Source organism: Haliotis cracherodii, unplaced genomic scaffold (genome assembly GCF_022045235.1).
Source record: "Haliotis cracherodii isolate W230 unplaced genomic scaffold, xgHalCrac1.p SCAF_9, whole genome shotgun sequence".
NCBI classification, from domain to species: domain Eukaryota; kingdom Metazoa; phylum Mollusca; class Gastropoda; order Lepetellida; family Haliotidae; genus Haliotis; species Haliotis cracherodii.
The window spans coordinates 22922810-22948332 of NW_027266343.1; the positions used below are offsets into that span (position 1 = coordinate 22922810).

General features: G+C 41.6%; 1 protein-coding gene across 5 annotated transcripts in view; it reads left to right on the forward strand.

Annotated features, from left to right (window-relative positions):
• LOC139452219 (hydroxylysine kinase-like) overlaps positions 1 to 25523 on the forward strand; it is a 184764-nt gene that overhangs the window by 99747 nt on the left and 59494 nt on the right. For all 5 annotated transcript variants that reach the window (XR_011652353.1, XR_011652354.1, XM_071233608.1 and 2 more), the window contains exon 4: positions 10066 to 10196. Coding sequence is in view for 3 of the 5 variants with exons in the window: in XM_071233608.1 (XP_071089709.1) it covers positions 10066 to 10196 (131 nt within the window). In the remaining 2 variants the exon portion in view is untranslated. The remainder of the gene's footprint in view (positions 1 to 10065; positions 10197 to 25523) is intronic.

Here is a 25523-nt window from a genome sequence, read left to right on the forward strand (position 1 = left end):
TGGCTAAGAGTCCTCCGGCCAAGAGACCGCATGGGGGATAACCATCTGTTTCTGCCACAGCCACAGCTGTACCGCCTACCCCAGCCGACCAGCCATACCACACCGACCAGCCGGGTAGAAGCTTTCAAGCTTTACCCTCCCATGATACATGGGCATCTAATATACATCTCAGCTTGGGTCTCGTCAGGGTACCTCAAGGCCAAACTCCCCAGCTATGACACTGTACAGTCACTGTACACGGACTCCAAGGTAACCCAGCAGACCGTTATGGTAGCGTTGCTTCAACTGTATGGTAGCCATCAACCGACAGTATCCAAGCAGACCATTCAGACCGCACGGGACCGTCCAACCGACCGACGGACCTTACTCATAGCGGAAGCATGGACACCAGCGGATGATGAACCGCACAAGGAACACGTTGAGTGTATGGATTATGACGAACATCAACCCCTTGCGGGAGTTACCCACGATCATTCTGAGGTGGAATCACACCTATATGAAGAGGTTAATCAGTCTGACGATTCACCCCAACAGGATTATACAGAAGGATACAGCTTTGTGGAATTCATTGAAGAATTGTATCATCCAACCACCAATGACCAAAAATTCACCAATAAGATATACGGAGGATGTCATGCTCCTATATCATCTCAACACATACACCAGACATTGCTGTGGCTGAGTTATGCAGACAGGGTGGTAGATCAGGTGTCTGTAAATCTACTCAAGCTCAGACATGATGACCAGCTACCCTTACCTCCATTGAAGCGGAAGTTCTAAAAAACACATGATTCCCCACTTCCGGATCATCAAGTTTTGGATGAAGACTTTTCAAAGCTAGTACGCAACCTTAATACTAATGTCACATTACCTTCACAGATCAAGGACCTGTCCATGTCATCCAGACATTCAATGGACATTGGCGCTTATATCAACTGGTTTGTCGCCAGAATCAGGCACAGCATTCCACCGTTGCAGGAATCTTATGAAAGCATATCTGGAGAGACAACTATGAATATTAGGACGGATCAAGTTGGACTCATTCACAGCCTGCTAGACACCATAGTCATAATGCAGGAAGACTTACTCTCCACCCAAGTCTGGATGTCTTCATAGCTACTCTGGTTTCACCGTCAAGAACTACTAGCACAGATACGTTAAAGAGCAGTTTCCAACCAAACGAAGAGGTTGATAATGTCACAACCAATATCTGCTCCCAAGACATTCAATGGCAAATTGGGACATGTCATAGACGAGGTCAGACAAAATACAACTGAATGATTTCAAGCATCAACTATCAACCTAGCTGCCAAGGCACATGGTGGGATCAGAATGACTTGTCATTTAAACAACCAGCTAAGAAGATGTTTGTCCACTCCAGGAAGGATTCATTCCAACCGAGTTGGGGGTACGACAAGCGTCTTCTCAAGAGTCTTTTCATCAGTCCAATTACAAGAAACGAGGATCCTATCGCCGGGGCAGATCCGGGGGCAGAGGTGAAAGCCGGTTCTGTCTTCCTTGCCACCCATTCTGCCATTATAGACCCTTTTATCATGGCTTCATGAAGATGATCATCAACTTACAGATCCTCAACAAGAAATTCCTGGTACCTCCTCCAAAGTTTCAGATGGAATCTGTACGTGGTCGACTTTGAGGAAAGGATTGGCTCATCAGCCTCGACCTACAAGACGTCTATCTTCATGTCCAGGAAATACCTGCGCTTCGCAGTTCAAGATCTTCCCTTTCGGGATATCAGTAGCCCCTTGGCTATTCACCAGGATTCCAGCGCCAGTCATCAGGTTTGCCCACCTCCAGCTAGTACGAATCCATGGCTACCTGGACAATTTCCTAGTGGCAGACCAAGAGAAAGCTCAACTGCATCAGAACATGATATACTCGGACCAACTAATGACCTACCTAGGCTTCCTCGTCAATCCTTCCAAGTCCGAGACTACTCTGGTTCAAGACATCATATGCATTGGAGCAAGATTCCAGCTAGACAGGTGATACCTATGCCCACCAGAGGATCTATTCAGCAAGACTATCAAGATGATTCAATCACTCTCCAAGTCAACCCAGCAAGTCGCTGTGGTGGTGCATGTGTCTTCTAGGCAACTCAACGTCTCTACAGGATATGACTCTTCAGAGGAAGGCTGATGCTACATTCTATACAGACATGGATCCACTCTATACAATCTCACGGCCTAGAGTTCCAGACTCAGTTACCTCCCAGATTACTACGAGACCTCCATTGGTGGAATCACAGAGACCATGTGATGAGCGGCATCCCTCTGACATAGTCGACGCCCGAACACCATCTATTCAAAGATGTGTCAGATTCGGGATGGGGAGCCCATATGGACGACCTCACAGTACAGGGGTTGTGGAACACAGAAGACAGAGACCGCACGATTGTTTGCCTTGGCAGACTCCTTCAGTTGCCGGATGGAAGCGAGTCATATACCTGGGAAACAAAATAGAGAGTACTTAACCTGACAATTGGTATCCATCACGGATAAGTCAGAAGGGGTCTGCACCTGCGGCTTTATTCTATGCAAGGGAATCCAAACCATTTGAACAGAAACCTGGATTTTCTTACAAGTCTGCAAGGAGTCATGTGACCAACCCTTTCTGTCCATACTGTAACAACAATAAACACTTCCTGAATATATGTCCAGGACTGAAGAAACTAACAGTGAACCAAGTACATCACTGGTTACATAAAGGCAAGTGATGTTGGAAATGTGGGCAAACACATCAGCCAGAGGTGTGCACACTCAAGAAAGCATGTCACATATGTAAGGAAGTGACTGTATTGCATGTGGCTATAGCAGACAGCAGACAGCAGACAGCCTCCAAAGTGTAATCTGTGAAAGTCAGTACAGGCAAAGTGTACACTGATCAACCCTCATATCCACCTGATATCATGCTAAAGGTGGTCAAAGTGTTGTTGAGAACTATGGTGTTACAATCAACCGTGCATAATGCTTCAGACAAAGCTGGGCAGTATGTTGCTGACCACAATCAACAAGGAGCAATTCAGGTGTAATGGACACTCAGCTGACCTGCAAATATCTCCTATTGGCAAACCTAACATCAGGTACACCATAAAGGGTGCCTTCACTTCACATTACTAGTGTATGTCCGAGTACACATATCCAGTTAGAGCCCTTTAAATGCGTTGGCCACATTTGCACAAGTTACCAATACCTAAAATTGATGGAGCTCAGCCAACCACCATTCTCATTGGATCGGACAATGCCCATCTCATACTTCCCATCAGTTTGGACCCATAAATGCTCCTATAGCGGTGTCTATCAAACTTGGTTGGTCCCTCCAGGGATTATCCAATGAATCTGGACCAGAGAACACCCACAGCACCAATAATTCAGATCTTGTTGTGAGCAATGAGCGATTGTGGTATATCAACACTTTGCCTTTCACCGAGAAACATGTGACAAGCTCCAAGCAAGATAAACAATTGAGACTCTAGAATCTGAAACTGTCAGGATAGATGTTGATGGTGTTAGTCTCCATGCAACCCCACTGTTACACACACAGGATGGAACCTTCTTCAAAAGACATCGACAAATGGTTATGCCTACACTCAGGAGTACTGAAAGGCGACTTAGAGATCGTCTGGATCTTTCCATAATCAACAATGACCAAATCAAGAAGCTCGTTGAGGCAGGCTATGTAAAGAAACTCACCTAGGAGGAAGTGGAGAAATCAGAAGAATCCTGGTACTTTCCTCACAACTGTTGATCGTTGAACACAACGGGAAGTTTCACCTAGTATTTATCTACTCCTTTGAGCACAACTGCCAAACTTGAACAAGCACCTTCTGCCTGGGCCAACAGTCAGATCATCACTGCTGAGGGTCTTTCTTCGTTTCCGCCAACATGTGGTTGCAATATCGGGAGACATAAAAGCCATGTTCCATCAAGTAAGACTGCTTTCTCGTGACAAACCTCTTCTGCGTTTCATTTGGCGAAACATGGAACATGATCGCACTCCAGATGTGTAAAAATGGCAAGTCCTACCATTCAGCACCACCTGCTTGTCATGTTGTGCCAGTTATGCTTTATGGAAACATGTCTCAGATCATAAATATGGCAATGTGGAAGTACTCAAATCTATAGAGAAGTCATTCTATACACAAAGAAAAACGTTAAGCGAACCCTGATCTATTTCATTATTTTTTGGTCCCAATATTTGTAACAGTCATGAAAGATATAATTACAGGAAGAATTATGTATTCTCGAGATGATGTAACCAGTCATGCATGACGAAAGCTCACATGCCATGCATGGTATGCCTGTGCAGCATGCAGCCCTCAAGTATCTCTAAAAGTAGTATATTTCTTAAGCTCGGTTTTAAACAGTTATTCCATAACATTGTGTGACCATGGCACAAAGGCGATTATCAAATGCCACAAGATGGCAAATAATTGGCATGCAGGAATGTATTGTAATGCCATTGTTCTGAATTTGGGGTATCATCACACTGTTTAAGGCGTTTATTCGAGAAACATACTCAGACCAGTGATGTACAGGACCGTGCCAGACCCGGAAGACCTCCTGTGGCGACACATCGCGAAGACAGGGACCTTCTTCGCCGAGAACCCGAACAAGTACTCGTCTTAAACAGCTGTGGTTGCCCAATCGTCTTTTCAGCACCAGAACCATCAGGAACTGACTGAAAGCAGCGGGAAAGAGGGCTAGATGAGTCATAAAGCGTCCCTTGTTGAGAGATCACCACAAAGCTGCTCATTTAGCATGGTGTATTGCACTACAGAACTGGAATCTGAGAACTTGGAGACAGATCCATTGGTCAGACGAAAGTCGCTTTCTGCTCCACGTCACTGATGGAAGAATGAGAGTTTGGAGGCACCGGAACATGGCCTACACCCCCAGGAACATTAAACCGACTGTTGCATCCGGCGGGTGCTCGGTAATGGTTTGGTGGTGTATCTCTCATGATTGCACGTTGGATTTGGACACCATAATGGGCAACTTAACAGGGGCTCAGTACATCTGGTATGTTTTGAGGCCAGTCGTCGTCCCTCATTTTTGACAACCAAACTCTTGCTACTCGACCTCAGTACATGGATGACAATGCCAGGCCTCATCGTTCGCATGCAGTCGTGGATTACATGAGGGCCAATGCAATAACGACTCTACCCTGGCCAGCAATGAGCCCAGATTTGAAACCCCTTGAACATGTTTGGGATATTCTGGGGCAGCGCATACAGGCATGAGATCATCCTTACAAGATTTACGCCAATCGGAAGCAGTATTGCATTAGGAGTGGTTGTTGTTGACCCAATAACAGATCCAACGTCTGACTGGAGGCATGAGACATAGGTTGGAATGCGTCATCCGGGCACGTGGCGGTTATACTGATCTGTTTCACGTGTCATGTCAAGTAGAGACTTTAAGGTACATTTTCACATGAAACATCAAACATAACTCGTTTACTTAATCCTGCAGCTCCATACCTTTTTTTAGGTATTGTCTAAGGTCAAAAACAGTACCTGTGTTACCATGATGTTTTTGTCAGTAAATTTCAATCACAACTCACCAATATCTTCTTTATTTGTTGTCAAATGTTTGTTCTATCCGATGACATTGGTATCGCCCAGCTCCTGTGGTCAGCCATGATTTTTGCCATTTGTCATGGTTCAGAAATAGGGGTGTGCTTAACCTTTTTCTTTGTGTATATGTTGACAACTGCTTGCATAGCCTACCAACACCACCAGAAGCCAAGGAACTTGTACGGAAAATGAGAGACTTGCTTGCACAAGGTGGTTTCAACATTAGGCATATTTCATCTCTTGTGGCAAACCTTCCGTCCGATGCTAGATCGGAAACTACAGAACTTTGGCTTACCTTCGGCCAGGGTGACTCACTAGAGTGAGCCCTTGGCTTGGGTTGGAACTGTGAATCTGATGCTCTCACCTACAAACACAGAACCGTAGAGTGTAACGAGATTACCATGTGAGTGATCTACAGGGTTCTTGCCAGTCAGTATGATCCCATCGGCTATTTGGCACCATTCCTTGCCAAAATCATAGTACAGAAACTGGAATGACCCTATAGAAAAGGGGAGATCAGTGGAAGATAGCGGACCTGGGAAAAGGAACTAGAAGAAATCCCAATGGTCACTGTACCAAGGTGTTACACATCCCATAGTGTAGATTCTGGAAGTGCAGACCGACAACTACACGTCTTTTGTGATGCTTCTGAAAGAGTGTATTGTTCAGTAGCATACATGTGTACAACAGACAAAGGAGTAAACATTTATGTCGGCTTCCTTGATGTGTTGTGCAAGGAATTAACTTTACCAATCCAGATAGTGATATTGTGGAGTGGCTCTACTACTGTATTTGCTTGGCTGAAGTCAAAATCATGCAGGTACAAGGTATTCATTGGAACAAGAGTGTCAGAAATCCAGAATGTTCCAGACATACAGAACTGGCGATATGTTGACACACAGAGAAATCCTGCCGATGACATTACTCGAGGCAAATTGCTTAGAGAACTCAGCAAGGAATCACAGTGGAATCACAGTGGAATCACAGTCCTTTGATGGGGCGGCCTTGCCTAAAAATGCTTAATCCTAGACTGCTGAATGGTATGAATGAATAGAGAACCATCTCGATCAACTAGTGCAAATAGAGTCATTCCCCCAGGAATTCACAGCACTAAAATCAGGTAAACGATTGCCTCCAGACAGCAGACTCCTCCAGCTTGTCCCTATTTACGATGCAGAATCAGATCTGATCAGAGTAGGAGGACACTTACAGAGAACCTAATCTCTAAATACAGGCATCAAAAATCCAATTCTTCTTGACCAACAACATTTTATAACAAAGTTGATTATCCGGGATCAAGATGAGAAGTTCTTACACTATGGGCTGGAGTGTATACTCGCAGAGATAAGACGCAGATTTTGGATATTGCGGGGACGAGAAGCGATGCGTCGCAATCTGCATCAGTGTGCCACATTTTACAAATGGCGCTCAAACCCGACTGACTTGCCACCACCATGTCTGCAACTTTTCAAACCACCATTCTTCTCAACGGGAGTTGATTGCTTTGGACTAATGCATGTGAAGGTCAGTTGTCACTCGGAGAAACGATTGGGTTTGATATTTAAATATATGACAACCCGTACAGTTCATTTAGACCTACACAGAAGCATGGACTCTGATGCATTCCTCATGGCATTTCGCCGCTTCGCTTCATTGAGGGGCAAACCTCACAAACTCATCTCAGACCAAGGTTCCAATTTCTGAGGGGCTAAAACAGAGTTGCAGGAGGCATGTGCAAGTATGGAACCTGACCTTGCTGCACAGCTGGCTAGCCATAAGGTCAGATTTGTGTTCAATCCTCCCCATGCACCACACTTGGGAGTTGTTTGGAAAAGAGAAATTAAATCTGTGAAATATGGTCTCCAAATGGCACTAGGAGAGCATACAGTGTAAGAACCTGTGTTTCGTACCATACTAGTGGAGGTGGCAGGGATTTTGAATTCTAAGCTGTTTGCCTAGGTTTTATCAGAAGTCAGAGATGTAGACCCAGTTTCACCAAACATCCTGCTGATTGGCTACCATGATGCTTCTCTTCCACAAGTCATCTATCCAGCCGATGAACTATTAAGCAGACGCAGATGGCATCACAGTCATGTTCTGGGTGACCACTTCTGGGTACACTTTATCAAATATTACCTTCCTGATCTGCAGCTGTGCACAAAGTGTCAGAAAGAAAGACGAAACACCAGACCAATCACAAGACTCATCCCACTACCTTAATGTGCTGATGATGATAATTGACTCTAGTTCCAGTGTGGAAAGACTTTCTTCAAAGTCTAATAACAAATTTAGTGCCTAAATTTTGGGGCGGCCATGTAAGAAAGCTTTTTGTGCCCAAATGTCTATTATTTTGTTTCCTTGTTTAGTTTCCCTTTTGTTATATTCGATTTTGTTTCTTTTACCATTTTCTAATTTCCATATGTACCAAAATGGCAGCCTCCAGCCAGGAGTTTTGACCATGTGCTTGACCAACAGAAATACAGTCTGTTGTGTTTAAGACTGCCTTGACATCCTATATCAATCACGAACTGCCATCCCTCATCCGTTCATCCAAGCACCGTGTTTTCAGCAACAGACCAGACCTTACATCCACAGATCTTCGCCTGGATAACCAAGTTATGGGACACACCACATCTGGATCTATTTGCCACCTGCCAAAACAACCAACGTTCGGTTAATGTCAGTCTGGTTCCCAACCCAAGATCACCAGATCGACGCACTATGGATGGATTGGACGAATCTATCTGCTTACGCATTCCCACTATGGTCTGTCCTAGACAAAAGTCATCCACAAGGTGGAGGAGACGGATTGTGTAATGATCCTCATAGCTCCAAAATGGCCCAGCAGGGAATGGTTCCCCAGACTACTAAGACGACTAATGGAGGAACCTATCCAGTTACCTCTTCGTCGAGATCTGCTGCCACAACCCAAGTCCAGCATTTTCCACGACAATCTACCCAGCCTACATCTAACTGCTTGGAAGTTATCACGCAGAAGATGCAGACATTCGGATACTCTGAGCTTGCCTCAGAAGCTGTGGCAAGATCATGGAGACATTCATCCTCCCTTGTATATGACAACAGATGGGATAGGTTCGTCCAGTTGAGAAGACGACAAGGGATTATAATTAATTCTATAACCATCCCTATGGTACAGGATTTTCTACTAGAACAAATTCTGACACGGGACAATAGAAGATCAGCCCTTTATTTTGTACTTGAACTTGACAGATTATCAATCGGAAACCATCCCATTCTAACAGACTAATGAGATCCTTTCTACCTGAAGATGTTCGAACACCTCGTATCTTTCCCAAGTGGAATCTATCTCTGGTACTATCGGCATTGTTAACGGAACCTAACAAGCCCATGGCTAAAGCTGGTAACCCTACTCCAAAGAGCCAGGAAAGCGTCTTTTCTTCTAGCCAGGCTACAGCAGCAAGAGTTTCAGAACTTCATGCCTCAGTCTATTCTAGTCTCACCCATGATCAACATTGGACCTCAATCACTCTAAGATCGCTCCCAGATTTCATAGCCAAGAATCAGTATTCCTGCCTTGGGGTCGACAATTGATCACCAAGACAGACTCTTATGTCCCATCAGAGCTCTCAAATTCTATCTCTCGGCTACAGACCCACATAGACGCCATCGAAGGAGACAATTCATATTCTGCAAGCCTCATTCCAACATCACCAAGGCTAAGATAGCAGGCTGGCTTAAGGGTACCGTTGCAGCCAGTTATACGCAGGCACAGAATTCCACTCTCCGTCTTGGATTCTGCCCAGCTCACGAAATCAGAGCCCTAGCCATGAGTCTCGCTTCATGGACATCCATTTCGGTTGAACAAGTAGTGTCTAGCTGTCAGTGGGCCTCACACCTTCACCAGCAAGACCTAGAGGGCGTATATTCCCTTGGGCCAATGGATGGGGGGGACAAACTATCATCCACAAAATAGGTTCCTCCTTCTATCGATAAAAAAGGGGGAGGAGGTGGCAAGAATCCGACACCAGAGGGTGAGTAAACCCATGATTATCCTGTCTATTAGGTGTAGGATGGATTAGAAGCACCTTGAGTATCAACGGCTTCTAGTACTAAGTGCAAATGACCGGAAGTGACGTCAGCACACAAAGTCAGCGTTCTAACCCACTCAGCCACAGAGACTTTCACAAAATGAAAGGGCGACAACTGGTAGTAGAGATGGCATACTTTGTGTACCCCTCACTGACATTGTGTGCTGGCTATTAGGTGCCTCACTCTGGCAGTGTGGGTTCGAATCCCACATGGGACTCGACCCAAAAAAGTACGAGAATCTGCACTTTACTCAGAAAGTGTTATCCCAAATATTACATTTGTTACATTTGACCACTTTCTAAATGGCATTGTGTGTTCAGAGATGAGCTTGTCTGAGCTATGTTCTGTTTTATTGATTTTAAATTGTATCTAAATATTAGTTGTTTTTATATGTTCAGGTGAACTCCGGAAACATCTGGTTGATCTTCGTACATTTGTACCTGGGCAAATAATACAGAACGTCCCCTACACCCCTCAATTATTGATGCAAGATGGAGTACTTATAGCAAGGATGGCATATGCTTTGAAGGTTTGTGCTTATGTATTTCTTAAACCCACATATAGTAATGTAACAATGTCATGGAAATCTATCTGTTAATATATTACTCCACTTTTGATATAGATTATAGAGATATATCTAACCTTATCTTGAAAACTGATTTTCATGATGTGTCAAGTGTATATTTTTATAGAATGACATATCTCATTGTCATTATCAAAAATTGAAGAGGATAATTAAACAGGATTCCTCTCTAAAGTCTTAGTATTGTTCCCCAAGCAATCAAGCTCCATGTACAAATAACGTGGCAGGTCATTTCTGCTTTCCTCCTCCACCTATTTAGTTCTCAGAAAGGTTGTGTTGGTTATGTTGGGTGAAATGGGGTTTAACAACTAATTCAAGATTGTTGCACTTATACAGCGACCTGTGTGCATGCACTGATGCCGATTTTATAATGCCAGCCCACTGAGATACCAGGCAGCAGGTTTAACATGAGTACCCCATTCAGACGCAGTATACTAACGCCAAGCCAACCAGTCCTTGTTGGCCCCTGAATTCCAAGTGCCAGGCAGGGTAAAAGCAAGTACCATCTTTTAAAGTTTTTTGGCATGACCATCCAGGGATTGAACCCACAACCTTTGACGCTCAGGGCAGGTGGCCCGGCAGTGATGGATGTCACTGGAGCTGATAGCTCCTTGTTGGCCAGCTCAGCTTTGGTTTCTGTTGCTAGACTTGCTTGTAGTACTTGAAGCTAAAGGTACTAAAGTACTGTCGAAAATGCTAGAAAACTGCTTTTCTGGCTTCATTTAATAAATACCAGTCATAGGACTATAAAAAGAGCACATATCAAAATAACGCGAATTGCCCTAAACTAATCTGTCCAAACCTGACCTATAACCTGAGGTAATTACCCAACACCTGTCCCGGCCGAGGTGATGACCTCACACAGTCCCGTGCATTCTCCCAGGTGCAGATGTCACCGAGTTGGGGGTTGTCTCAAAATATTGCTGTTATTGTACTTAATTGACATGCGTTGATGAGATAGCAATTTAGGATATGTACTGCATTATATTTGCTTGGAAACATGATGGACTAGTTAAGAGCTATGAAACGGGATAGGTATTGGAAGGTTGCGGTTTTGGAATCCAGAAGTATTTGTTCTACAGATGGTTTGGCAGCATTTATCTCCGCTGATGACGTATGTGAATCTGTACTTTTGAATGTTGTGTTATGTCTTGCCACGAAGCCTGTACATTTAGCCAAGATTGACACAACAGGGTTGAGCTCACAATGTCTGACTGGCATATGTAAGACAACGTAACCGTGTTGTGCCGCCAGCACATATGTCTTGTACATTAATACTGGTTTCTTATTCAGTGGAACTTTCGTTTCATATGGTCTGTAGTCGACCAATGTCATATATTCCTGTATGGTCGCCTTCAGACTACTCATGGTTTGGGCGACAGCATCTGATTCCCGGACATTATATTAACTGGCGTTATCCATGACAATCACACTGATGTTGTTTAAAATGGTCAATAGCTGAAGTTCCAACCAGTCTATGAACACATCACCTCCTATAATTTCCCTAATGAAAATCACCAGTTTTCTTTTTTGCCTCGAAAACATCCATCAATAAGCCCCATATCATGGGTTGCAGTGTGCAAAACAATGACACGATTACCTTTACCTGATGGTACCATGGGTGCTTTTTGTCCATCTGCCAATAGCCACATGTAGTCAGTGGAATGATTCACCAAAGTAAATTATCTGGACGCCCTGACTGTGATAGTTATGAATGGTTTGGAGATAATGTGACCTCATAGACAGGATGGAATATTTTCCCGTGAAAAGTGCTCGGTCATCGCCACGCGCAGTGTATCGAAATCCCGACTCTTGTAGTGCAAAAGTGCAGTTCGGAAAACATTAATTGTATTTTTAATTCCTCCCAAATTCTACTACAAGTCGGGGTTAGCTTCTGCTCATAAAGCTTGTACACTATCACCCTGTATCAAAGCTGTCTAATATCCATATTGCCCCACTTTTGTTTCTGAGACCACCCCTATAGTCCGGCAGAGAGGACAAAATCCAAGAATTGGGGGATAAAGTTTTTTTTATTGCTGGATTTGTTTAAGTACACATTCTAGGTTATGAAATTGACATTTGGGCATTTTAAAATATTCAAGATGGCTGCCAAGATGGCCGCTAACACATGAAAATATCTCTTCCATGCTAATTGTATGGAATAAGGGACTACTTTTGGTGCATATCACTATTGTTTTGCCTTCAACATATTAGAATATGTTATTCTTAATGAAATAGTTTCATTTGGAAATGTAATTAATCAAAATAATAGGCAATATTGTCTATGAAAACCCCCAAATCAGTATATATCGTTATATATACATTTGTTATTATATTATTCAGTGTCAACTGGGATGCTTGTGGATTTTCTAACGATTGTTAATGTTCTATAGTTACAAAATAAGATAAATTCCCACTGTATTTTGAAATCAAATTATAAAAAACAATAAAGATAAAAAAAAATAATAGTTACCTCAAAAGAGGTGCAAATAAAGCAAAACCTATTATATCTGTTATACACATGGTTATATTAAATTGTGTTAAATACTTTTAAGAAATTCATGCCAAAACAAACTGGACCAAAAAAGATTGGGCCAATTTTTTGGAAAAAAAGAATGGAACAATTAATGACTGGTCCCTTTCAATGGCTGCCTCCAAGCTTGAACTTGACATCTCAGCAGTGGGACCAATTGTGTAAGTATTTTTCACAGTTTTCTTCAATTCAATTTATCAAAGGTATATGAAATGATGTATGACTTCACAAAGAATTATATAAAGTGTGTTAAATGCAAGTAGAGCATCTGATTGTAGTACATATTGCTTTACACATAGTCATAATGAGTCGTCTGCTATTCAAGGGAGACAACTCTCATATTACTATATTTTGGGGAGCAGTCATTTTTTCGAAATGAAATGTAAGGTACATATTTTCTGTTGTCAAATGGGTCAGAAATGCACAAATTTTAAATTTATACTAATTTTTCCACTTTTACAGATGGACGTGTATATTTAGTAGCAATGAGTTGCTATTTTGAGTGGAAATATGGATGTAAGGGCAAGTCAGAGAAACTTTCTACTGCAGGACCTAAGAGAATACAGACTATTATCAGCTACAGCAAACACTATGCTGATGGAAAGCATTTAGAGCTACAAAGGAACTTGGACAATGATGATGAGTGGGCTTCTGAAGTAAGGATACGGATTGAAGGGGCTGTGAGTGATCTACATGCTGCCGATGCAATGTATCACGTTGACTGTCGTTGTAGATTTATGGGACAAAGGTGGGACCTTGATGAACCATACAAGAAACTTGTTGATTCTGTTGTGTCAGATGAAACACGTATTTGGAACTCAGTAGAGTTGCATAAACTATATGCAGACAATGGAGGTAGCAAAATGTGTCGAAAAACTTTGATTCAGAAACTAGCCCAGCAATTCAGTCGAGAACTCCTAGTGTTGTCCTCTCCTGGATATGCCAATGTTATTGCATTTCAAACGGCAGCTTCCTCTGTTCTACGATTGGCACAGGATGAAGATGATGATCTTCAAAATTCTATTACCAAGTTGTCAAAGCAGATTAAGCAGGAGACCAAACAAATTGCAACAGACAGAGGGCATTATAAAACACGACTCACATTATCAGATGCAGAGCAGGCAACTAGCAAAACCTTAATGGAACTCTTTGCCTCCTTATCATCAAACCTTGATCACACCCCTTCAGCTCTATTGATGGGTAATATGGTAACTGGAATCTTGAAGCACACCCCTACTGACTTACAGATTGGACTTGGCATGAAGTTGCGCCATTCCAAAGGTATGATCCAGTTAATGCACAACTTTCAAGTAGTTTGTTCCCATGTTGAAGTTCTCAGGTTCAAGAAATCAGCTGCCCACGCTGCTGCACATGCTTGTGAATTATCAGGGATCATCAATGGTGATACATGTTTCACTCAAGTTGTTGTTGACAACTTTGATGCAGATATTTCATCACAAAATGGAAAGCAATCAACACACTCCCTAGCAATGCTCGTAGCACAGACAGGAACAACTGACAATGGATCTGTTAACTCCTCTGACATCAAAGCTCTGATCACGCGAATTAGAAAGGAAGATATGGCAGTGCCTATTGATCATGAGCCTGTCATTACTCGCTATCATGGTCCTGAGAAGCCAGCAATGCCTGAAACTGCAAGACTGAAGTCACCACTGCTTTTGAAGGTATTGTGCCAACGTGTTGTGTCATCAAATGAAGCTAAGGAGAAGGATTTTCTCTTCTTAAAGGATGCAGTAACAACAGACGAGTGGCCAGAATTGAATGGATACAACACCCGATTCTCTCTGGAAAATGGTGGAACCTTGAAACCAAGCACCTCTGCTTCATACCAACCACTCATAGACATGACACCATCACACCCTGATACCATGATGACTTCCTTAGTTGAGGCTCAGCGTCTGACTCAATTGACAGGTCAAGAGATTACCGTATTCACCTGTGATCAACAACTTTACAGAGTTGCCCTTCATGTGATCATGTGGGTGTATCCAGACAGATTCTCAAATGTTGTTCTACGGCTAGGAGGTATGCACCTACTGATGAGCTTTGTAGGATCAGTAGGATCACTCATGGCAAATAGTGGTCTGGAAGAGGTAATGGGAAATGTGTTTGCTGGTGTGCCAAAGATGCTGTCAGGCAAGAAATTTCCACAGAAAGTCAGAGCTCTTCGTATGGTGGCAGAAGAGATTTTGAGAAGTGTGCTTGCACCTGGCAGTATCAGCAGTGGCAATCAACTTCAGCTTAAACTGCAAACTCTCTCTTCAGTAAGCAAGACCACAAAGCTGTGGGTTGACGTTCTCATCAAGCCTGTTTTCATTATGATGATGTATGTGAGGGCAGAGAGGGAAGGTGACTGGTCGTTGCACCTTGAAGTAGTTAAACAAATGATGCCGTACTTCTTTGCTGCAGGCCATACACATTATGCCAGATATGGTCTGTTCTATCTTAGGTCCACTGAAGCTATGCCCATCAAAATCCAAGAACACTTTCTTGCGGGTGATCATGTAATGAGACACATACCTGGCTACTGGAACGGTATCTGGAGTGACATGTGGATCGAAACAACATTTATGAGATATGGTCATGGGCAAGGGGGAATAATTGGAGTTACCCTGAGGCCTGAAATGCTAAAGACATGGGCATTAAGTCTCCACATTTGCACACAGTTAGAGGAAGATGTGTTAAAGATCAGTCAACGCAATGTGGAAACGCGACAGGAGAAACACAAAGAAGAAAACAAATCAAGAATAGACTCGGATGCCAAGGACAGGGAGAACATTCGACAGCAGCTTCAACTTTTCATTGATCCAATGAAGCCAGAAACTCATCCTGAAGATCTTGTGAACATCGTTTCCAGCAGGGTTTCTTCTTCTGCAGTTAACATTCACGATGCAGTATATATTGGAACAAAGCAGATGGAAAGCTTTGAGAGTGGATGGCCAAACAGCTTTCATGAAACAATTCCAAAAAAGATTGTTACAATGGATACAGCAAAGAAGCATATCAATATTGGATCAATTAAAGTTTTCGACACAAGTTTGATCTACTCTCGTGTTATTGGTCTGCAGGCCAGCTCTCGTGATGTTGACATTAAGCATGTATTTTCTCATGAATTGGCACCAGTTCCTACTTCCATGTTCAGCGATGCTGGAGAAATGAGAGTTTGCAAGGCAAAGTCCACGATGAAACGTATTTTACAAGTACCAGTATCTTCTCGTCAAACAGATAATCAGACAACAGCCTTGATTATTGATGGATCAGCATTGCTGTGGGTCATTCGCTGGCCAGAATGGGGAACAGTCCTAGTTTTTTTGCTAGGTTTCAAAGCTAACATTATATCAAAATTGAAAGTTGGAGATGTGTTCTTGGTATTTGACCGCTACAAGGAGTACAGCACTAAGGATGTCACAAGGCAGGGAAGAACAACAAATGCCAGCAGTAGAGTTCATCACATGAAGGTGTCAACAATCTTACCTCCCCAGAAGGTTACCCTCACAGTCAAAGAAAACAAACATGCGTTGATAAACTTGATTTCCCATGACTTCCTTAATGACGATGATCTGCTTCATGTTCACACCAAAGAACACAAACTTGTCATTACAGGAGAGAATAATGTCCCACATGAAGTGTTCAATGGCATCATATCCATCAGACATGACATTGCCACAACGCATGAAGAAGCTGACAACATAATTGTCCAACAAGCAATTAAAGTAGCATCAGATGGAATCCATCCAGTGACTGTTCTGTCAGATGATACCGACGTATTCCTCCTGCTGTTACATTTCTACTACTTACAGAATATCAAGGTGCATGTATTCATGGAGTCACCTGTTCAGGAGCGCACTGTCATTGACATTGGAGCTTCTGTTTCCAAAAACAAACCTATCGTTCTTGACCTACATGCAGCACATGCATTGAGTGGTTGTGATACAACAGCATCATGTTTTGGGATTGGTAAAGGAAAAGTGGTCAAGGCATTAAAGGACGGTCACTCTCTCTCACTTCTTGGAGATCCGACAGCAGGTTTACCCGCAATCACTTTACAAGCAACTCAATTCATTGCAATGTGCTATGGCAAACCAAACTGCACATCTATTACAGAAGCTCGCTTTGGGCAACCAAAACTGGAAGAGGCTGTACTCAAATTCCCAAGCTCTCAACTTTACCGCCAACAGATGAAGCCTTTTTGGAAAATGTGAAGCGGGCACATCTCCAAACCAGTGTGTGGAAGGCTGCGTTACAGCCAGACCCGCCTGCGATGGATCCAACCCAGTTTGGGTTCCATAGACATTACATCCAAGTGCCTTCTTCCAGTTACTGTACCTGAAAGTGTTGCACTAGCACCACAATATATTTTGAAACTTGTGAAGTGCACTTGTGGCAGTGATACACCGTGTAGGACAAATCGATGTGGTTGCAGTCACGCCCAGTTACCTTGCACAGTATTCTGCTCCTGTAGCTCCAGTGTCTGCTTCAACCCACTCACAAGCCGTGTTATTGATGATGAGGAAGAAACTTAAACTGATTGTATATATGTGAAGAAAACCTTGAGCCAATATTCATTTTTGAAAGTTCAGAATAATCAATTATCCTTAAAAAGAGTCCGTGCTTGTTGACTTTTATAATGTTTCAACAGGCATTTTGCCAGTTATCTTGCTTATTTAAGAATCAAATTATGTTTTAAATGATACCAGTTCATTTAGAATACCATATTCTAATTAGTTGAAAGTAAAATATTTGTGATTTGCTCCAAAAGTGGTATCATATTCCATACTATTAGCAAGGAAGCGATATTTTCATGTTTTGGCGGTCATCTTGTCGGCCATCTTGAATATTTCAAAATGCCCAAAGATGACAGAGTGTCATCAGTCAGTTTCATAATCTAGAGTACATCATTAAACAAATCCAGCAATAAAAAAAACTTTATCCCCTAATTCTGGGTTGGGGGAAAATATTCATTTCTCTGCCGGACTACTATACCTGTTTTGTTTTCTTATCATACCGTATGATGGTATGAATTGAAAACACCATAGCTTGGGCAGTTCGGTAAATCACCCTTTCTGAATTAATATGGTAAATGGTTTCCCTCTATCTCTCTAAAGTGTAAAGAACTTGTATGCATTTCCTAGTACAGATTCCATATCATGTACCTTGGTTATGGCTATGCAAGTGTAATGTAACATGCATCATGAAAGCAATGTTAACAAAAAAAACGAAGCGTCATTTTGTCATTTTAGAAGATGCACATCTAGAATTTTCTCAAAATGATTTTTATGTGTGGAGTAGATGTTTTATGAAGTCTACATTATTATCATTGTAACAGAGTCATGTGCACATATTTCTATAGCCCGTTTCAGACTGCCATCATTGGACTTAGAATAAATGTGAACTTCCAGTTTTCGTTCGAATTTGTCGCCTGTAAACTTGTCGATAGGACTCCTTGTGACTGAAAAACTTCAAACCACAGGTAGGGCGATCGGTAGTTACTCAATATTTCAATAACAACAGTCTGTTAAAATTATATCCCTTTTTAACAGGCAAGAAGCAGTTTTCTAGCATTTCTGACAGTACTTTAGACCTTTATGTCCCACAAAGCACAGTGCTTTTCCATGAGACATATTTCGATTGAGTGAGTGAGTATGGTTTTACACTGCTTTTAGCAACATTCAAGTAATGTCACGGCAGGGGACACCAAAATTGGCCGTTACACTATTTCTATTCAAGCTGGATTAAGTCATGGTAGGGGAATCCTCTGCAAACACTGGTGAAGGAATTGATGGAATTGCTCTTCACACTTCAAGTGATGCATAATCCGATGTTCATACCATAAGGTGTTTAAGCTATGGAGCAGTGGAATGTTGTAATCTCTTAACCAGCTCCTAGTGGATTTGTTTAGATTTTTGTCCACACCAAATACATCAGTTAGTTTCATATACAGGTCCAAATACATTTTAGAGTTTTGTCATCAATGTTTATAGACCAACAAGGTGAGAGACATAGCATATTGGACACTTTCTCAGTATTACATACAAATATTATGTATATGAATCACCATCGACTTTGATTAAGTACATCATTTCTTCTGTGTTTGAATCCAAGCAGGCCTCCATAACTGCATTTTTAGCTTCATTGTTGAGACTGCAATCGATCTCTACTTAGATAAGATGTCAGATACTATAACTACATTGCAGCAAATGAAATGAGCATTCCAATTGTGAAGTTCAAGGATTTGGAGACAGTCAACCATCGTATAATGGATAGAAGCACCTGCATAAATGGGTTTGACACAGGGGTCTATCTCAAGATACGCCACTCACTACGATGTTGGATTTTAAAGATGCAGGAGTATCTTCTCTCCATACAGGTGTGAAATTCGAACCATCTGCAACTCACCCAGATATGTCACCTACTTTTTCAGATCTGCTCATGGATCTCTGAGCCTGTCAAAAAGAATGTGTTCTCTCATCCTGTCATGGCACCAGTTCTGTTCAATCAGAAATTGCTGTGAATCACAGATGACATCCATCAAGACAATACAATTTCCAAATGTTGACAATAAACATGGCTGCATCAGCTGGCACAAAACCAACTGACAATCCTCATCGCTGCTCCGGGATTAGATTCTTTTCATCCTTCCCCTTATGGCCCCATTGATTCCATTGCTAATCAATGGGGGGAAAGCAGGCCCGTCACCAGAGGCAGAGGTTATCACTACATAATTGATGAATTACCCCAAGCCAATCCTATCAACCCTGCTTTGTCTATGTCCATTGACTATCAACCTACCATCAACTTGATGCCAACCCCGGTGTAAATCTGATATACTCTGGGAGTTCCCAGAATCTACCCCGGGGTATAACTATAATCTAAGAGCTCCAGAATCTACTCAAGCCCTGTTTGATTTAAACAATATTATCTCAGTCTATATCTCTTCTGGTCAATTGCTGTAACAATATTGTCATCTGATTAAGTTTACATAAATGCCTATTCAGTACACAATGAGTTTTAAAACATGCATATCCTGTTATTTAAATTGAGAAGACAAAGGTGGGAGCACCAGTTTTTCCAAACAGTAATCATAATTAAAGAAATTTGATATGTCAGAGGAGAATGTACATGAATGTCCAGTGACATTGAAATAATTCATTGAATCATTGGATATTGTTTTTTCAGAATAAAATTGCACTCATATTTTATGTTAGTTTTCACTATTTGTTATTGATGATAATATAATCAACAACAAAAGTTCCCGTGACACCAATATTTTAGTGTATTTTTCAAACAAGTAAAGTTTGATTTTCAATATTGTTGTACATGTATGAAATCAAGTCACAAAAATGCAGCTGCTACAGAAAAGCATGCATTCCATGCAAAAGTTGACTTTTATGCAAGCCCCATGCATTTCACTACCCAAGGATGGGTATAAAAACGTGCGTTAACGGGATTCCATATGCATTGTTTAGCATCGTGATGACAACAACCACTCAGAAAAACAAAAAAATTACGCAATGCCACGCCTATCCGAAAATGAGCATCTGTGAGCCATTGGTATGCATGAAGCAGGATCGAGTCAACGTGATGTTGCAAGACAATTTAACGTCCACAGAAACACCATTTGGTGTTTATGGCAATGTTGGCAACAGACAAATGCAGTCAGAGACCATCCTCGGAGTGGCAGGCCACGCGTAACCAATAATCTACAAGACAACTGGATTCGAACAACACACCTACGAAATCGATTCCAGCCAGCAACAGTGACTGCAAGAAGCATCCCTGGCCTTGGACGAATATCTACACAAACCGTACATTGTCACCTCAGATATGCGGGGATTGTCGCGAGAAGACCGTCCAGACGTCCCATTTTGACAGGAAACCACCATCAAGCACGTCTACAGTGGTGCAGACAGCGTCTACCGTGGACGGCCATACAATGGGGACAAGTTCTATTCACTGATGAGTCTCGTTTTCACCTCAGCCACGGATTCCAGTGTACCGACGTCGAGGTGAACGTTACGTCAATCATTGTGTCATGGAAGAAGATCTGTTTGGGGGCAGCAAGGTTATGGTATGGGGTGGGATTACAGCAAGACAGAGGACCCGTTTGATAGTGGTAGAGGGAAATCTCAATGGACAGTGCTAGGGCGACGAGATTATCGGCCCTGTTGTTCTGTCGTCATGGCCCAGGCATTACCTTTCAACATGACAATGCCCGGCCTCATATTGCTAGACTTGTTCAGGATTCTCTTCAACAAAACAATGTGAATGTCATCCCCTGCGCGACTCGCTCCCCTGATCTCTCACCAATCGAGCACATGTGGGATGAGATGGATTGGCGCCTTCGACGTCAACCACGTGTTCCACAGACACTCCATGAGTAGTATACACAATGATGGTTCTGGACCACTTCCACTGTAGCCCGCGTTATATCCCAAGGAAGAAGTTTGATATTTTTACAATGAATGAAGTTCATCAAGCTGACCTCTTGTTTCTTGCCCATGATAAGGTAAGACGCAAAACGTATTAATACACTTTAACTGTAGTGGATGTGGCTAGTCGCTACAAGGAGGCTGAGCCATTAACCTCAAAAGATTCAACAGAAGTAGCTAGTGCACAGAGTCGCATATATAAACGCAGACCACTAAAATGGCCTAAGCTATTTCAAGTAGATCCCGGTCGCGGGTTTATGGGATCAGTAACTAAACTGTTAACAAAGCACGATGTTGAAATCAGGCGTGGTGAAAAAGAGGCCCACCGCAGTCAAACTATTGTCGAAAGATTTAACCAGACATTAGCGGAACGTTTGTTTGGATATCAGTATAGGATTGAAATGAAATCGGAACGATTGAGATCAACCGAATGGGTGACAGGATTATCAGCTGTTGTATCAGCGCTGAATAATGAAGCAACGAGATGAATCGGGAAGAAACCATCCGATGCGATTAAAATGAAATCCGTGACTTCCGAATCTTCAGCGCCGCGGAGAGGCAAAGAAAAATAACTTCTATATCTATACCAGCCCGGTGAACTTGAAGGAGGCCAACGTCGTGCAACCAATCCAATTTGGTCCCTTAAGATATATAACATTAGTCGGTTGGTTATGAAAGAAGGAGAGCCTATCCTTTACTATCTTAAAGATGGACCGGGCAGGGCATTTGTACGAGAAGAGTGCTCATAGTTCCCAACGATACAGTATTACTACCATAACCATAAGCATAGGTAGTTACACCAATCATTATCAATCCATCTCTTTGTCTCTAAGGGGGATAATGATGTCTTGTTCATTCTTAATCCATATATCCTGTGATTGTAACTTCTTAAAGAGTTCATCTCGTGTTTGAATGTTCTACCATTGAATAATGTTTCTTTATATACTGTTCGTGTTTGATATGCTTTTTTACCACATACTTCTAAACACCCTTAGCTTTTCTTATCTCTCCATTATCGGGCTTCTTTATAGAATACATCTTAGGTCTTAATCCAACATACTCCGCTATAGGGGTCCCAGCACATTCATCCTTCATCTTACCTAACACCTTTTTATTTACTACACTGTGCAGTGGATTATCTTTTGGGTAATCGCTCGTGTCGTACATATCTATTTTTTCTGCCATATCTTTATACACATCCTCGGTTTGTATTTCCATCAACAAAGAATCTGTGTCGGTATATAACACCTCGCATCTATCGCCGTATTGCTTCTTAAGTTCGTTGTAATAAAAGTCATACGTTAAGTGTTTTGACAAGTCAAGAATACTCAAACCATAGTACACCGGTCTGTTGAATTTTATATCACTCTTCTGCATATGTAGTGCGGCTAAGTCGTTATCAAATATCTTGCTTCTGTTAAAAGACGGACTGGCTATAAGTTTCCTGAGTCTTTCTTCCTCATTAGATCTGACCAATTTAACATCAACACGCTTCCTTAGATTCTCCATTGTTGTACCAAATACTGAGTTATTCATGAGCTTATATAGATTCTTTTCGAAATCGCTGGTAGCTATCTTTCTTAAATCTGTGTTCAACCTTATGTAGGGCTCCATCCAAGGGCTTTAATCAAACTTTAGAACTCTGTGTATTTTCTTTAGTTTCATACCTAACGATAGATATAACTGGAGATTTCTGAAGTGAACTATATATTTTGTCTTATCCATCAAATTTGGTACGAGTTTATTCTACGTTAGCTAACCTACTATTACCCATCAAGGAGTGTTGATATTCCGACATCCAATCTTTATTCACCATTAATCTTTCAGGAGCTAGCGGATAAGTGTTATGATCTTTATGTAACGAATTTGGATATTCCAAGTCAACTTCTAGTATGTACCCTTTATCAGAATCTGAGGGAATATCATTCACTTCGATCTCATTCACATCGACCCACTCAAAACCACCCGTGGGTAAAGGTTGACTCATAGCCCATCCGTACAAATTGTTGGCGTCGAGATATAATATATGCGTGTCGGGTTTACTCGGATCGTATCCTTCCACTAATTTATGATTAGCCTTAGAATACCTTTTCACTACCATCGATATACCACCTCTTAATCCTTTCTCAATAAACAAGTGCATATCGTAATCTGTGAGTAATTTTAGTTCTACACCAGTCTTCTTCAACAATGCATCCCACGATAGTCCGGGACTGGAATAGTACCACTCCGGATCCAAGCCGTATTGTTTTGAACATGTCTTTCTAAATATCTCGAAAATATAGGCGAGTAAAAGTACATCGGTTTTTGAGTACAGATCGTGATAATCGCCTAAATTCTTACAACCTAATTTATCCTAGACCGTCAGAGCGTGTTCATAATCGGCATCGGTTATTTTAGATTCTGTTAAGTTACTATAGAATGATTCAAGGGGTGGTAATTTAGTTTCGTTGAATCTAGACCAATCATCCATATATTCGTAAGGTTGTATACACCTTTTCTCAACAACAAATGACGACACCGATCAGTATAATGATTTGTTATCGCAAAGTCATTGGGATTGTTCGCATTAGCTAAATTGTCCAGGGAAGATAACAGAAACTGTACGGAGTCTGTGAATCTAAGCCCATTACTTTGCTTTAATCTGGCTTTCCCATCCTTGTCCCTATAATGTATAGTTTTAGTCAACGAGAATGATATATATTTTTCCATATTATTAGGAATACACGTTAAACCGCCGTCAGTCTTTGAGATAGCTTGCATAATGAGATAAGAATCATATCCTTTAAGGTTATGAAACACAACGGGGATGGGTATTGTTTGAGAATTCATTTTTTGTTTCAAGTTACACGTTATGCGCGGCTCCCCCATAATTACCCATGACGTGGCAATGATCTCTTACAGAATCCCCATTCAGAGGTTTATTACAAACATGACAACTAGTCAACTTCTTATAGGCCCTCCAATCATCCCTCGTCATACACATGGGTTTCTTACGCGATAAATTTTATACTATTTAAATCATCTTACTCCTTGTTAATTCTGCTTGATACGATGGGCTAAACATCATTAACATCCATGTTGGAATTAATATCCATCTTCCAAACTCTTAGATATTTACCAACGCTGGCTGTGGGTACAAATTTTAACTCATCAAGTGGTTGATTATTTTTATCAACATCATCGGATTGATTATTATTATCTAGTAAAGCTATCAATTCAGCTTTTCTCATTCAAGAATAACCTCTCAGCCAACTGTTTTTCGCTTGAGCTTTGTTCTCTAACAGTCTGGGGTTTGTTGTATTCCAAACCGAGTAAATCAATCAATTCAGCAATTCTCAATCGAGAATATCCATGTAGACCACGTTGTTTTGCTAAAGCCTTCAACTCTCTGACAAAAACCATTGTGATTTAATGGTACATGCAAAATGAGTCAAATCTCTAAATGGTTGTTTTTCATATATCTACGTATTCTCCCCAACCTATTCCTCTCGTTGATGTAATATCTCTTCAAGGAAGTATTCGTTCATGGCAGATTCAACATCCTTAAATGTTTGAATTGAATGTCCTTGCTTACGCAGTCCATCATTAATAAAATCTAATCTTAATATCCTCTGTCTGGTCCATTGTGACTGGGCTGCTTCAAGTTGTTCTAATGCTTTATTATGTCGTTTATGCTTCTCTTCAACTTCTTCAGCGTTTGATTCCCTCAGAGCAGAAAATGAATAATTACTCCCCGAAAAAGCTCAAGCATTAACAATAGCTCCACCAACCATCATCGCAAATGTTGCCATATTTATATGAATATAAAATATTCAAATTTTCAATAATATAAAATATTCAAATGTTTAATTACTTCATTATGTCTTTTGGGATAAGTCCTTGTTTGATGAGCATATCTTTTGTTGCCATTGCCAATCCAATATCAAGAACCGTCATATCGATATCATAACCATTGAAATCTAGCTTGGGTGGTGTGGCTTTAGTAATCATTTTAGCCATACGGGCATAGCCAATGGCCAAGCCGCTGACCACCGCTGAATGATACGTTGGGTTTACCAACATTTTACCGTCTGTAACTGGAGTAGTCATGCTTTTTATAACATTATATGGGGGCTTACCTCTAATTGAATTTGTTGTTGTGTAATCGGGGGTGACGTTTTCTCTTCTCCTCACTAACACACACTTTTTACCAGCGGTGACTTTTCTGGGGTTCTTAGTCACTCTGGCTTGTGATTTCGCAATCGCTGGTATTTCCTCATTCACTTGTTGTGATTGTGTCTCCACAAT